The sequence below is a fragment of the Arachis ipaensis genome, chromosome B05 (genome assembly GCF_000816755.2).
Source record: "Arachis ipaensis cultivar K30076 chromosome B05, Araip1.1, whole genome shotgun sequence".
In the NCBI taxonomy this organism is placed as follows: domain Eukaryota; kingdom Viridiplantae; phylum Streptophyta; class Magnoliopsida; order Fabales; family Fabaceae; genus Arachis; species Arachis ipaensis.
In genome coordinates, this window is record NC_029789.2 from 20,761,122 (window position 1) to 20,776,988 (window position 15,867).

Here is a 15,867-nt window from a genome sequence, read left to right on the forward strand (position 1 = left end):
ATACACATTAAAAATAAATTAAATCACACATATATTTATATACAAATACATTAGTGACTAATTTTATTGTACAAATAGTATTTTTGTATATTCTAACATATCACAATCGAAAAATAATTACACTATTTTATCCTTAAGAATTAGCATAGAGCTAAACAGGTGGAACAAGTTCATAAGTTATCGCAGAAAACTCCTGGCCCAATCTACTTCACAGATCTAAAACCACACTCATCTAACAACTCAACGTAGTGATATGCGCATATGTTCCCCTTTCCTTAGCTTGTTTTGTCTTGTCATCGGTGTCTGTAGGAAGACATCTTTCTTTAAGATTGCGTTTGGTTCATGTCTTAAGACTATGAAAACACAGATACAAATACATAAAAGTATATAAATGCAAGAAGACATTAATTTTATATTTTATTTGATAATTAAGACATAGACAAAATATTCAATTCACAATTCTATTAAAAAATCAATTTTATCCAATTTATTTTTGTATCACCATCTGATGGGTGGAAAAATATCGGTTAAGATTTTTTGGTAAAAGTAGCGTTGCAAGTACAGTTTTTAACCGACAAAAATTTCACTATCAATTTAAAAGGATGTCACAATTAAAATCAAATAACTAAGAGTAGAATTTCCAAGTCGTTTCCCAAAGAATTGACACAAGGTGCAATTTATTGGTTAAGAATTTTCTGTGTAATTTTTGAAGTTTGAAAAATGGAAAAATAAATAACTAGGAATTAACGCAAGGGGCAAATAACAAGAGATGTGTATTTGAAATAAAGGACCTTGGCTGGGAATGAAAACTAGAGTTCCTATCCTTGTTGATTTTTTCAAGTATAATAGTAAAAGGTTATTACTTCCACTTAATTATCCTCTAACTAATAAAGAAAAGTCAAGTAAGAAGCACTAACTCTGACTCACAAGTCCTAGTCACAACCTAAGGAAGGACTAGAATTAGTGAAAATAGAGTTAGCTAGCAATTTCCAATTACAAATTAATACTTGAGTATTCCAACTCAAGGGTTTTCAATTAATCAACTCCCAAGCCAAGTTGGGAGCTTTAAATCATTAACATGAATGTCATTTTCAACAACATGGAATAAGAATAAATAAGAGACATAGTGATTTAAAATAAATTAGTAAAATTAAAATTGGCACTAATAATTAATTAAAAAAATTAAAAAGTAATAGAATTAAATATAAAAATACTTAATTTCATTAATAAATTTAAAATTAACAAAATCCCAATATGAATTCCAGTAACTAAATGGAAAAACAAAGAAGTAGAGGTAATAGAAATGCAAACTATAACGATAATAACTCCACTTGAAGGTAGTAGTAGCTCTCTCTGGATCCAACTTGAAGATAAACTAAGAATGATAAGAACCCTAGAAGAGGTAGTGTTTCTCTCTCTAGAATTCAAAAAACTAAAACTAAACTAAAAAAAATGAAAGTGAAGTGTCCCCTCAGTCTCAGCTATACCCCTGCCTCTAGTCTGCGTTTTTGGGCTTGAAACTGGGTCCAAAATAGCCCAGAAATCGCCCTCAGTAAGTTCTGATAAGTGCAGCACGTGACGCTCTGTCACGTGTACTGTCACTATGAAATGCGCCAATGCGCGCACACGCGTCAGCCATGTGTGCGCGTCGCTGCTCGCTTGTAATCTCTTTAGTTTCTTGTGTTCCTTCCACTTTGACATGCCTCCTTTTTATCCCTTAAGCCATTCATGCCCTGTAACTTGAAAACACTTGACAAACACATCACGGCATCGAATGGTAATAAAGGAGAATTAAAAACTAACGATTTGAAGGCTTAGGAAGCAAGTTTTCAATCATGGAACAAAATTAGGAATGATTTGTAAAACCATGCCGTTTGTATGAATAAGTGTGTGAATAATTGATAAAATCTACTCAATTTAGCACAAGATAAACCATAAAATAGTGGTTTATCAATCACCACTTATACTTTTTCACATTCCTTCAAAATCATCACAATTTACTATGGCATCACTATCTTCAAAACTAACACAGATTCTTTTTTAATTTTTAGTAATTCTTCATCTAAAACAAAATCAACCCCAAAAGCATCAAAACTAACCCAAAATTGCTAAAAATCATCATAACAAACACAAATCTCCATTAATCCAAACAGAGAATAAGTTATCACCCCGTCCACAGCAAAAAACACCACAAATAAAATTCAATTCGAAATTTGATATTTATAAAATAAACAAAAGTTCTTCAATATCTTCCTATTTGAATAATACAAACGGATTCAAAAATTTTATTAAAAAAATAAAACAAATACAAATTGAATGTGAGGTAGAATAAGGCAATAGAGTAGATGAAAGAAAAGAAAGAAGTAGAGAAGAATGAGATATGTGGTTGCTTCCGCAATAGATCTGCAGTTCTTCCTGCTGCCAAAGATAGGAAGAACGAAATGCGAAGGGGGAGAGGTCTTCGTCGTTATGGCAATCGTTGTTGATGCTGATCGAAGGGTGAGGCAGACAGACCTTCTTCTTTGCTGTGACGCCGCCTGCAAGGAGAAGACAGAAGACAAACAGCGCTGCCAGAGAATAAATGGAAGCAATGCCATCGAAGCCCAAATCGGGCAACAACAATGGGCAGAGAGTATGGAGGCTACAGAGAGAGAAAATGAAGAATGGTTGAAGAAAAGAAAATTAGGTTGAATGGATAAAGTGGTAAAAATATCAGTGTCTCAAACTAAAAGTGAGTGTCTTAGCAAATTAAAAAGACACAAAATACATATTTTTCGTGGTTATCTTTGTGTCACCGTGTCTCTCTTAGTTTTATGTCTCACGTACCAAACAAAAAACATGTCCTACCATGTCTCTATCTTTGGCATACACAGACATCAACTAAACGATGCCTAAGTACACATACCAATAGAAAATTCTACCTAATTTTTGGTAACTGTAACGCCAATTTCTTTATGAAATTTCTGAAAACTTTTAGGCATTGAGCATATGTTAAATATTCAGTGATGGTATGATAATGTGCTCAAGATATCTAATCTAATCTAGTATAATACAATTATACGACTAGATAAAATGTGACATATGCTATAAGAAAAATATTGAGAACAGTTGAATTTACCGAAAATAAAAAAAGGTTTTATTAGTTCATTGAAAGACTGATGAGGAGTTCAGGTATCGACATCTCACCAATAGAGCTAACAGACATCAACCAGGTCGTCTAAATATACTGGCGACTCAGCAACCTTCATGAAGACTAAAGTCAGGTTGGTATGTAGCGACTTTAATTCTATTAATAACTTAATTATATTCTTTTACATATCCTCACTATACATTCGAATCATATTGTTTCAGTGCAACATGTGTAGTCGAAGTCGTTAGATCGTGAGGCAACATTGGCGGAGACGTTCAAGTACAATCACACACTAAAGGAGAACAAAGTGAAATTTGCTGATCAATGATCTCAGGATCATTATGTGAGTAAACATACATATGATCTTCTGGTATAAAATTATTAGAGCTTAACTGTATATTTATCATACTAATCACAATAACTTGTGTTACACAGGAGTCCTACACATAGAGACTAGAGGCTGCGACTCAGCAGTCTTAGCAAAGTGGGGAAGACGCCACCTATAGCTCTGCAGCTCCAGTCGTTCTTTGCCAGCAGCATCCACACTTCCACGTTGAGGCCGTCGTTAGGCTCTGCCACCAGTCGAACTGTCAAGTTCAAAGAAGGTGTGGGTTTGAGGTTGTAAGTGTAGGAGCTCCAGTGCAACCTTCACCAGCAGGCTCAGGAGCTAAACAATTATTGGGAGAGATATCAAGAGATCCTCACACGCCTGACGGATAGGGATGACCTCAAGTTAGAGTGGAGGGAGCAGCTAAAACGGCTTCAGCGTATGCAAGCTCAGATGGAGGTGTACCAGGCACAGATGTGCGCCGCTGGCATCATCTCTGCTGGGGACACACAAACATCACTACCTTCTGTGCCGCCGCCTCAGGGCCACAGGACCGACGACGATGACGATGACGAGGACTACCTGAATCTCTATTTATTAATGTTTTGTTTTATTATTTCATTATATTTATTTGATGTACTTGACTTTTAATTTATTTGAATATTGTATTATTTATTTTGAATAATATGTTTTCATTATTTATGAATTGACCATAAATTGTGTGAAAAATAAATTTAAATTAAAAATTAAAATTGACCATTTATTTTAAATTTAAAAAAATTGACATTATCGTCGGATTTACCGTGAGAATAATCCAATGGTAACAGTGAAGAAAACAACATTTTTGGCACCAATAATACCATCAAAAAAATTTGTCGGTAACCAATTAGTTTTTCGAGCTCGTAATCCGTTGCAAAAGATGATAATTACAGTTGGACGAAAAAATTCTGACAGGAAATATTTACCTGCGAGATTTATATCGTTTGATTTATTCCAATGATAATTCTAGTACCGTCAATTTTTTGTCCTTTTTTCTAACAAAAAAAATCTAACAATACTCAACATTTTTCTTGTAGTGATATTACAGAAGTAGAATAAGTTACATGGTATCAAATGAAAATTGTTGACAAAATGTTAAATTTTATATGTATGAGTTCAGTTCGAGAATAATTATTTTCAACTAATATTAACCAATATTTTAAAATTATTTAATTTTAAAATAATTTTATATGTGCATTTAATTATATAACTTTATTTCATCAAAAAACTTTTTACATTAAATGCATGAATGATCATTTTAAAAAACAAATATGATTAGATAAATGTGTAAAATATTTTACACAAATTAAAATTAAAATCAACTTTTAAACTCTAAATATTAAATTCTAAACCGTGCTCTAAATTCTAAACTCGCCAAAAATAAGGGTAAACAAATATTTTTATAATAAAAAACAAAAATTAGTTAATATTGATTAGTTTATCACTACAAGGGAGGTGCGAATTGGCGGCGGTTTTTTTTATTAGCGGCGGTTTTAAACCGCCGCAAAATAAATGCCGTGATTCATAGGACCGCCATGGATATGGGCGTCGAAATTGGGTTTGGCGGTGGTTTTCATAAACCGCTAATATAACTGCTGCTAAATCAAAATTTTGCGACACACAATAGAAAACTGCCGCCAATTGAGTCTGACACGGTTTGCTTCATATTTACCGGCGGTTTTCAAACCGCCGCAAGTTATCACGATATGTCCAAGTTTCCACAAATGGGACATCAGTTTCGCTCAAAGTTACCAGCGGTTGCAAACCGCCGCCAGATGTAAACGTTTTTATAATCTCTAAACCCAAACAGAGGCGGTTTAAAACCGCCGCTAATTTAAGAAAAAAAAAAAGAAATTTCAGTTTTTCAAAAAAACCCGCCTAATTTATTTAAAGTATTATTGAATTATTTTTTTAAATTCTTTTTATATTTATTATTATTTTAAGAGCGGATATTTTCAACAAAAATATAATCTAAACTTGTAGCAAAAACAAAATTAAAATATAAGCAAAACAAAGTTATATATCCATAAAAATACGAAGTAGCCCTCTGCAACCTTAAGTAGATCAATACCTCTCAATTGGGTACATCCACCAGTAATGCACTGGGCCACCGAGACGTACCTCCTTGACCAAGTGCACCATTAGATGAACCATAACTGTGAAGAAGGAAGGTGGAAATATCATCTCCATGTGGCACAAAGTATGGACCACATGATCTTGAAGGAGAGGAAGTTGTTGATGATCTATGGATTTACTGCATATTAGTCAGAAAAAGGCTGATAACTCAGCCAAGACGGCGGAAACTGGGGTGGGCAACACGTGTTTTGACGCAATTGGCAGTAGATGTTCCATTAGAATATGGCAGTCATGACTCTTCAAGCTGAATATTTTGCGCTGTTTTAAATCAACACAGCGAGAGATGTTGCTAGAGTATCCGTCTGGAAAGACCACATTCTTGATTGTCCTAAGAAAGACATCCTTCTCTGGATTCCGCATGGTAAAGATTGCAGCGGGATACTTTCCACCTTCAAGTGGCCAGATATCCTGCCGGATGCCCATCAGCTGGAGATCTTTTCGAGCTTTTAGGTAGTCTTTAGACTTACCGCTCTCGTTCAACATGGTAAAAACAATGTTGTCGCATACATTCTTCTCTATGTGCATCACGTCAAGGTTGTAACGTAATTCGTTGTTCTCCCAGTACGGCAGATCAAGAATACACTCCTCTTTTTCCAAGGAGACTCGTCTTGCACCACGGTCTGCTGTCCGTGCCTTCTTTTACCGCCCACCGCTTGCACCTTGCCTTGTGAGACGGGAACACCCTCCAATTGTCTCAAGACATCCCTACCAGTCAATTTGGTAGGTGGGGATCTATCCTCTAACTTGCCATCAAATCTACTCCGGTCCTGTCTATATCTGTGATCGCGATTCAAGAAGCGACGATGACCCATATAACACCATTTCTGACTGAAGGTGAGTCGCATAGTCTCAGCATCCAAATTGCACATGGGGCAAGCTCTCCCGCTGTAAGTATTCCAGCCAGATAAATTGTCCAAGCCAGGAAAATCGCTGATAGTCCACATCAGTGCAGCTCACATCTTGAATGTTTTCTTCTCACTGGCGTCGTACGTATTAACACCGGCCCACAACTGCTTCAGCTCATCGATCAGGGGCTGTAGGTAGACATCTATGTCATTGCCAGGCATTTTAGGACCGGGAATAATCATAGAGAGAATAAAGTTGGTTTGTTTCATGCAAATCCATGGGGGTAGGTTGTACAGAATAAGAATCACTGGCCATATTGAGTACTTTGAACTGAGGTTTCCATAAGGATTGAAGCCATCACTAGCCAGGGCTAAGCGAACATTGCACAGATCGCCAGAAAAGTCAGTATATCTCCTATCAAATGCTTTCCAACCCTCGCCGTTCCTGGGATGCCTCAAGAAACCGTCAGAGTTGGTTCCTCTCTTGTGCCATAACATGTCCACGGATGTCTTGCTGGACATGAATAATCACTGCAACCGTGGAATCAAAGGAAAGTAACAGAGAATCTTCGCCAGTAGAGGTTTCTCATTCTTCTTGACAACTGTGTTGATCCTTAATAAGAAATTCTTCCGGGTCTTTTGCTTCCACCTGGATGCTCCACACCGTTTGCATCTAGACAGGTCTTGATCAAAGCCCTGATACAGCATGCAGTCATTTGGATATGCATCTATCTTCTTATACTTAATACCGAGCTTCCTTATGATCCTCTTGGCATCGTGCAATGTCTTTGGAATCCTTGCATGCTCAAAGGCATCCCTCAGTAGCTCTAGAATCAAACGAAAAGCCTTGTCGCTCACTTCGCACATGCACTTGATATGGTACAGCCTCACCAAGAAAGACAGCTTCGAGAATTTTGAGCATCCCGGGTACAATTCCTGCTCGCCATCCTCTAGCAAGTCGTGAAAGGCACGAGCCTCGCGGCTAGGTTCGTCAGATAAGTACGGCAACCCCTTCGCAACGTCTCCGACATGCCCATTCATCGAGTCTTCATCATCACTCTGCAGTCCTGGCAAGTTGAATGCGTCGTGGACCATGTCATGCATTTGATCTCCTGAATTTACAGTGGGTTCTAGTTCTTCCCTACCGCTGGATCTCTCGTCTACGATCCTCTCACCGTGATGTAACCAAAAGGTATAGTTAGAGGGAAAGGGTTTCATTAGAAGATGATCGTAGGCGTCCTCTCTAGTTTGGAAAAACTGGAACCCACACAAAGGGTATGGACAATGTATCATCCCATCAGATGATGCATTGGCAAATGCGAAGTCAAGAAATCTATTCAGACCATCCCTATATTCTACACTACCTCGTGGCTTTGTAATCCAGCTCTTATCAATGTCTAAATAGATAAAATAGCACAAACAAATAAATAAATAGTAAAAAATTACATAGAACTAAAAAAAAAAAGAAAAAATGGGGTGTGTGTCAAGAAAACCAGTAACAGTTTATCACAATTATGAGATGGGAGAGTACCATACGTAATAAACTCGACAATATATTGCAAGCAAAACCATGTAGAAAGGTATTGGGGAGGTTGCTCACTCATTGTCAAAATTCTGTGCTTTCTAAAAAATTACTGATAGAAAGAATTGCTGATCCCAAGTCCAAAAAATGAAAAGACAAAGAAGGAAAAACCTTAAAAAATGAGAAAAAAAAAAGGAGTAAAAGTTAGATTTATGTAATAACTAATAAGAAACTAAACAATCATAAAGAATAGAAACCTCAAATACAAATTTTCTGCCCTTAATTGCGGGTTAACTCAACAAAATAAGAAGAGAATAGCCGGATATAATATCCTCTGTTATGTTTAATTTAAATTCTTTGAAAGATAAATTTGATTAAAAAGATCACTTGAAAAAAAAATAAAAAGTTCATTTTAGGAAAAAATTAATAAAAAATAATTTAATAAAAAAATTTTGGAGATAAATCTAAACATTTACTCCCAAGATTCTCTAGTAAAGCATGCTGGCATGTTTATGTTGATGATGAAGATCTTTGTAAGGATGACAAAAGGTTCTTAATAAAGTAATAAAATAAGTTTGTTCATGGAGTTGTTATTTTCTTTGACTTTGGTGGTAAGTATAAACATCATATTGATATACAGTAAGAAAACTATACTAATATGTAGATGGCATAATTTTTTCTAGAAACATCATATTGATATACAGTAAGAAAACTGTACTAATAGCAATCAAACACAGCACAAGTGTTCTGATTCGTCTCAAGCCCTCAGATTCAAAGAAGCATGGCTTGAAATTCTCCAAAATCTGGCTGCATAAGTGAGGATTCCCAATGAAACCATCTTTGTAAGTAGGGGTGAGCACGGGTCGGTTTGGTTCGGATTCAAGGTAAAATTAGAACCGAACCGATTAAAAAGTAATTGGTTTGGTTTGGTTCGGATTTGCATTTTTTTGTGCTTGTATCCGAACCAAACCAAACCGATTAAGAGCGGATTGGTTCGGTTCGGGTAGCGGGTACCCAATGACTTTGAAATTCATAAAAAAAAAATCAAATTGGCAAATTTTTATCTTAAAAATTCAAGAAATACAATAAACATGTAACATCAACAGAAATAATGCAAACATATTAAATACCAAATACATTAAAAATTAAACTCATCAAAATCCAAACATATTAATAGTAAATAATCTTGTCTAATGAAAATATAAAAGTGCAATAAAAATATTAGAAGTTAAATACAAAAGTCTAGTGAATAATTTTTGAAAGAAGCTAAAACTAAAACACATTAAAATCTAAACATTAGTGAGATAGGATTAGGGTTATGAGTTAGAAAACACATAAAAAGTCATATATATATATTATTTAATTAATTATGATCGGGTATACGGGTTGGTTCGGGTTCCGCGCCCCTAAAACTGATACCCGAACCAATCATCAGCAAATGTCATTGGTTTGGTTCGGGTTGGACCCGATTACCCGTCGGTTCCAGAACCAATTTGATTGGTTTGGTTCGGATTCGGGTGGGTAATCGGGTACCCGCTACCCGTGCTCACCCCTATTTGTAAGCTGAGATAGCAAGTGAATCTGGTATGGGAACAGACAACTGGTTGTTTGATAAATCAAGAAGGCTAAGCTTTTGTGCAGATAAACTTGATGGAATTTTGCCGGAAAGTTTATTCGAGGACAAGTTTAATGAGTTGAGTGTGAGCAAAGATCCAATACCAACTGGTATTTCTCCGGAAAGAGAGTTACCAGCAAAGTTTATTTCATTAAGAGAGACACAAGAACTGATAGAATATGGTATAACACCAGAAACATTGTTCGTGTCCAAATTAAGAGTAGTTAGCTTATGCAAGTTGCCAATAGTATCTGGTATTTTTCCTGAAATTGGTTTTGAACTAGTTGGTAGGATTTTCCAGAGTTGATTTCATTGAACCATTTTTTTTGGCATTCTTTCATTAGAACCTAAGTGGTTTTTTTGAATAGAACTTAACTATTTTTTTATATAAATAGATTACTATCAGTATTCATGTGCAACTACTTCAAACTCTCTCATGCAGTGGCAAAAGCCTATAAATACGTTAAAGACAATAATCTAGATATCACAAGCCAAGGCTATATTTTCTTTCAATCAACATTATACTGCCAAATGAACCACAAGTAGAAAAATTAAATAAATAAAACAAACATTCAATTGCAAAGCTCAAATATTGTTTTGGATGTTGGATAATTAATGCTCTGCAGCATATTATTTTATCTGTTGATAATGCGGGATGCTTTGCACTAAGCTTTAAAATAAAAAGGTATCCGGGAATGCTACCCCCATATGCAAGACCAAAAAGTACGTCTCTCACCAACTCTGCTGAAAGTTTTATATGCCTTTTCCAATAGTTAATATCTCTCACGAAAATTTTAAGGAAGGTGCCTTGAACGACAATAGCATTGGGATCATCGTTAAGGTAATTGCTAACACTGACATTTTCATGAAAGCATGTTAAGAAGGTATTTATTCAGAAGACTAGCCAGTTATGCTACAACGCCAAACAAATTCAGAGATTTTGAAGATAAAGATAGTGACAACTGAAGGAGTTCCTACTCTCCATAAAAATCTCATGGGATCAAACAAGCCAAATAGCATTTCATAACTAACTCAGAATGAAAGCAATGCAAAAATAACCAAATCCTAAAGGACTATAAGTTCAAACTCTAACATGGTTTTATTTTATTTTATTGTATTACTTTAAAAGCTGCAAGGGAAACACAACTCATATAAAGGATTAGTTTCACCGTTTCTCATAACAATTGAAAACAGGAAAGTCCAAAGAAAAACAAAGCTATTACTTTGGTCTCATCATCCCAAGGTGGCAATAATGCTATTACTTCTATCAATCAACATTGCTACTTTAAGATAAACACTATATACCCCCATTCACCTCTGTTTCTTATAAATACAAAATGTATATGTGCAAAGTATAGAATGAATGTTGTTTTTTTTAGGGATAAGTATGACTATTAAGGAACTAAAAGTTTGAAAGTCTTTTAAGTTGAGTAAAATAACACTGTTAAAAGAGATTGAGATCAAGAAAGATCAAGAAAGTATCTAACTGCAGGGGAGTTTTTAGGTCTCTTGCTTATTGCATTAGGAGTTGACAATTGTTCAAACAAATAGGGCTTATTCTCTCAACCACAATCTTCTGGTGTGATGGTGTTAGCTGCTATACTCCTATTGGTCCCAGTAAGCCAATTTTGCCTTAGCCTCTTCAATAATCATATAGGAGATTCCAGATCAAATGATATTAATATTAACTCCACATTTTTCTATGTTTAGGTTCTAATTAAACAGGGCAAGCGCTATCAGGGAGACAAGGTTTTTTTAGTTTTCGGGCAATGATAAATGTGTTAGAATCCTGCTTGTTTTCCTACAGTTAAATATTGCAGTAACCATTAAATGCATGAGTGGTTCATTATACGGTTTGAACTCATTCTTCTCACTTTAGCATCTCATCCTAGATTGGGGTGAGCTTGGTTTCTGAATTCTAATTATTTAACTTCAAAGGAATCACAATGTTACCTTATTTATTTGCTGAAAAAGGTTAATGAAATTCTGCTGAAATAAAATGTTAACCTCTTCTAACAAAAATGTTTTCACAAAATACCAAGGTCTAAAGCACACTTAATGGACCAGCAAAACAGCAATTGAAAAATAAATTACCAACGTTCAATGATCACTTGGAAGAGTCAATTTTACAAAGTCCTAGTTCTTGTAAAATATGGCTTCATTAGATATGTATTCTCAATATACCATTCATCCTTTATCCTTAAAGCATTATGTGAATTTCAGCCTTTTTAACCCCCACCCTTCCAATTTAACGTCCCTACCAGGTAATGCATTCTTTTATAAACTGGTGCTGATATCATGCATTATTAGATATGCATTCTTGTGTAGCACAGAATGATCAATTCTACTACTCACAAAGCCCAACGAGGAATAGTACAACAATAATAAATCAAGATCATGATATTCATATATAATAAGAAAGTTGAAAGAAAAAATATCTTGTTTGAAGTGTGCTCTAGAAGCTTCTATGCCCCAAATTATTTTGCAATTATTATCAACAGTGCAAACAACAACACCCTTTGGCAATTTTTGTGCACAATACTTAGCAATCGACACCGAACGAAGTCGCTTCCTGCAACAGAACCGGGTTTGTTGATGAGGTTCTAATCAGCAATGTCACTTTAAATATTGAATTACAATCTGCTAATTAATCTAACTCAATTATCTATCTAGCCAATCAACACGTTATTTAAATACTGAATTTGATGACTAATATGTGGATAGTAGTTATCAACTTGGGTACAAATATATACAAAGTATGAATTTCTATAGGATGACTTCAATTTATTTTTCTTGGGTAATAGCTTGTACAATATCTACAGAATATTAAGCATGGCTGCTCCTACTGAATTATTGATTAGTTACATATTAAGTCCTTTGATCTGAATATGCTTTTCAGATTGAGAACTCTCATCAAAGTAGTGAAAATGTATACGTGCAATAACGCTGAACAAGTGGCAGTGTTGAGAAGTTGTCAATGCTGAATATTATACCTTAACAATATCATATGTTGTACCAGTCTCAATTACTTCTTATTATTTTTTTTTTCCTAACTAAGAGAATGATCAATTCTATATCTCACATAGGCAAAATATGAATGGAACAATAATAATAAATCTAAATCATCATACCCATAACAAATGACAAAGTTGAAAGTAAAATAACCTTGATCGCAGTCTCGACACCTTACGACGTTGCTTCCTACACCAGAACCTTCTTCGTTGAAGAGCCGTTACACACTTTTAGTTTCAAATGAATCTACATTAAAACAGCGAGATTTTAGTTCCCAGAACTCAAATCTGATCAAAGACGTGCAGTTACTAGTGCAAGGATATGCTTTCCACTTGAGATCCCAACAGGGTTCCAGAAAAACAAAAGGAAAGAAGCATGAAAACTTGAGAGGGATAGATGAGTACCATGGTATCTAAGATCACAATCAGAAGCTAATAAGCTATATCACTGTGTCAAGGAACATATTCACCAAACAACAACATCACAAGGTTTTTAATAATACCATACACACCAACTTTTTTTCCTTCCCCCATGTACCGAATCATAAACACTGCAAAACTAATTGTTAATCCACCAACCTGCCATCACATATCTTAACCCTGTTTTCTTAGTTATTCCATGAATTAAAAAAATTCAAAATAAAACCCCACATATAAAACTCCAGTATTTGTGAGGAACACATTAACAAATTAATTAATACTTTGACCCATAAATCTAATGGAAATCCTAATTTTCTGCAGGGAGGAAGCATAACAGAACAGAGATAACAAGAATGCCAACTAAAGTACCTCATATTGAGATGCAAAATCAAGCCGGAACAAAATTTTGGAAATAAAGATGATACAAAACAAAACATAGATACCGGTTTCACGCACGATCGAGGATATGCTCCACTTCGAGGCCAGTGAGAGAAGCACGGATGGCAGCTGCGCGACTCAACCACCCACACAGAGGCCCAGGGTGGAGCAGAGGTCGGGGATTTCGCACGCCGTGAATGAGGGAGGTTTGGGTTTTGGGGATTGTGGTTGAGACGCAAAAGCTTGAAAAATTGGGGGTTTCTGCAGAATTGGGGGAATCGATTAATGGTTGTAAGATGACAAGGAGGAATGGAAAAATTGTATCATGATAAGACCCTCACCTGGGTGAGTTCAAGGTTTCACGCCTCTGCTCTCGCTCTTGATTGGCGTGTTATCAGGCTCAACTCGCGGGAACTGCAAAATTGGGAAAAATCAATAACTGGTTGTAAGATTAAAAGGGGAATTGAAACAGTGACTTCTGATAAGTTTCTGACCTAGCGGCGTTTCTGGGGGTAGTCGCTGGGGATGTTGCGGCACAGGGAGTGTGGGTGAAATTTCGCGCCTCTGCTCCCGCTATTATTTGCGAAGATATATACCCCCAATTTCGCAACGGTTCTGAGCATAGCCGCTATCCAAGGGGCATTTTACAGCTTCTGCTAGACCGCTGCTTACTTCTGCTAGGATATTTTCAATTCGCGGCGATTTTGGCCAGGGCCGCTGTTTAGCCGCCGTTAGGCTCCGCCTCTGCTGTAGTGATGACAATGATTTAATTTAAAATTATTATTCAAGTTAAGTTTGTAATTCAATTTAGGGTCCATCTAGTGTACAGATGTGTTTTGGTACAGATTTACAGATTTTTGTTTTTATTTGGTTGTTTATTGATTTAAAAGCGTATCACTAAAAGTGTTGCTTAAAGAGAAAGTGTTACCCTTAATCGTTAACTTGGCTCTGATACCAATTTCACTCTTCATATTTTTCTTCGAATAAGTTTATAATTTGTATAAATTTGAAATAATTTGCAAATTCATAAAAATGTTGACCATTTCTACTATTACTAGTATTTATAATTCTGATTTCATTTTTATAGTTTTTCAATCTTGTTTTAGTTTATAATATTCTTTTTTGCATGGATTATTGTATATAAAATCTTTTATCTGTTTGTCATTTTCTTTAATATAATTTCTCAAATCTTCAAAAACTTCTTTTATTTCTACGCTTTCTGTTGTTTCTAAATATCTTTTTAATTTTTCAACCTCATTCTCCATTTTTTCTTTTAACAGCTTTAATTCTTTTAAGTCATAATATGGTTTTCCAGGCATTTATAAATTTTTTAAGTTTAACTCCAACTTGTTTATATTTATTCTTATTTCTATCCTTTTTATTATAAGGTCATCAATTTCGATCTGAAGATTATTTAATTCCCTTTTATATTCCTTTATTTTACTTTTTAATTTTTTCGCTCTTTTTCTTTTTATTTTATTTTCTGGTCTTTCAATCTTTGTATGCTTCATTATTTATTTTAGAATTTCTGCAAATTCTATCATCGCTTCATCACTATTTTCTAGAGATTCTATTAATTTTTCTAGCTCTTCAATTTCTCTTTTTAACTTGTCATAGATTATTTTTAGAGCTTCAAGTGCTCTTTGATTTATTTCAGAAAACTGCAAATAATTCAAACGATTTTCTCTTTCAAAGAGCTCTTGTTTCTTATCTTGATAAGTTACATATATTTCTTCTTTATTTATTGTCATAATTTAGTATTTAGGGTTTCATTTAATTTTTCGACCTTTTTTGTTAATTCTTTTATTTCAGAATTTTCTTCTTTAATCTTTAACTTAGATAAACTTAAAGGGCTATTAATTTTAGATTCTCTTATTTGAAAATTTGATGAAACCAATTTTTCTGATGGTTCTTTTAATAATAGAACTGAGTTTTCAATAGCTTTATATTTTGGTATTTCTGTTTTTACAATTTTCTGAAATAATTCATCGACATAAATTCTTTCTCTGTTTTTAAATATTATACTATGATGGCTATTTGTTAAAGCATAATTTATTGCATATGTAATTGAAAATGGTTCATCATCTTGTTCCATTAGATTCTTTCTATGAAATTTATAAGCCAAACTTACAGATCTTCCAAGATTTTCAGTTGATAAAGGTATAGCATATCCAAGATGAGCATTGAATTTAACATTTACGTTTGCCAAGTTTCCATGAACAATTCCAATTATTTGATCTATCGGGTCATCAGTAATTCTTTTGTCACAGATTGCTAAACTTATTGGTGAATTAATTCCTTTCATATATGTAGATTTGATTAAGACTTGTATAGTACTAATATGAATCCATCCAATTTTAGATCTTTTTTATTGATCCTTAATTTTCCCAATCTGTTTACTCAATTCTTCATCATTTATCAAAGCTATTTCAAGTTCTCCATT

At 34.6% G+C, this 15,867-nt stretch overlaps 1 protein-coding gene and 2 long non-coding RNA genes across 3 annotated transcripts in view; all 3 read right to left on the reverse strand.

Annotated features, from left to right (window-relative positions):
• Positions 7,007 to 8,012, reverse strand: LOC107640343. The gene is made up of 2 exons (XM_016343867.1): positions 7,979 to 8,012; positions 7,007 to 7,875 (listed from the first exon to the last, which is right to left on the reverse strand). Exons 1-2 carry the CDS (start codon positions 8,010 to 8,012, stop codon positions 7,007 to 7,009), a joined length of 903 nt encoding a protein of 300 aa, XP_016199353.1.
• Positions 9,563 to 15,867, reverse strand: part of LOC110271829 — a 13,615-nt gene continuing 7,310 nt past the window's right edge. The window contains exon 3 of the long non-coding RNA XR_002362614.1: positions 9,563 to 9,895. This is a non-coding gene — a long non-coding RNA (uncharacterized LOC110271829). The remainder of the gene's footprint in view (positions 9,896 to 15,867) is intronic.
• Positions 12,345 to 14,117, reverse strand: LOC110271828. The gene is made up of 4 exons (XR_002362613.1): positions 13,919 to 14,117; positions 13,766 to 13,838; positions 13,490 to 13,685; positions 12,345 to 12,873 (listed from the first exon to the last, which is right to left on the reverse strand). It is a non-coding gene; the product is annotated as an uncharacterized LOC110271828 (long non-coding RNA).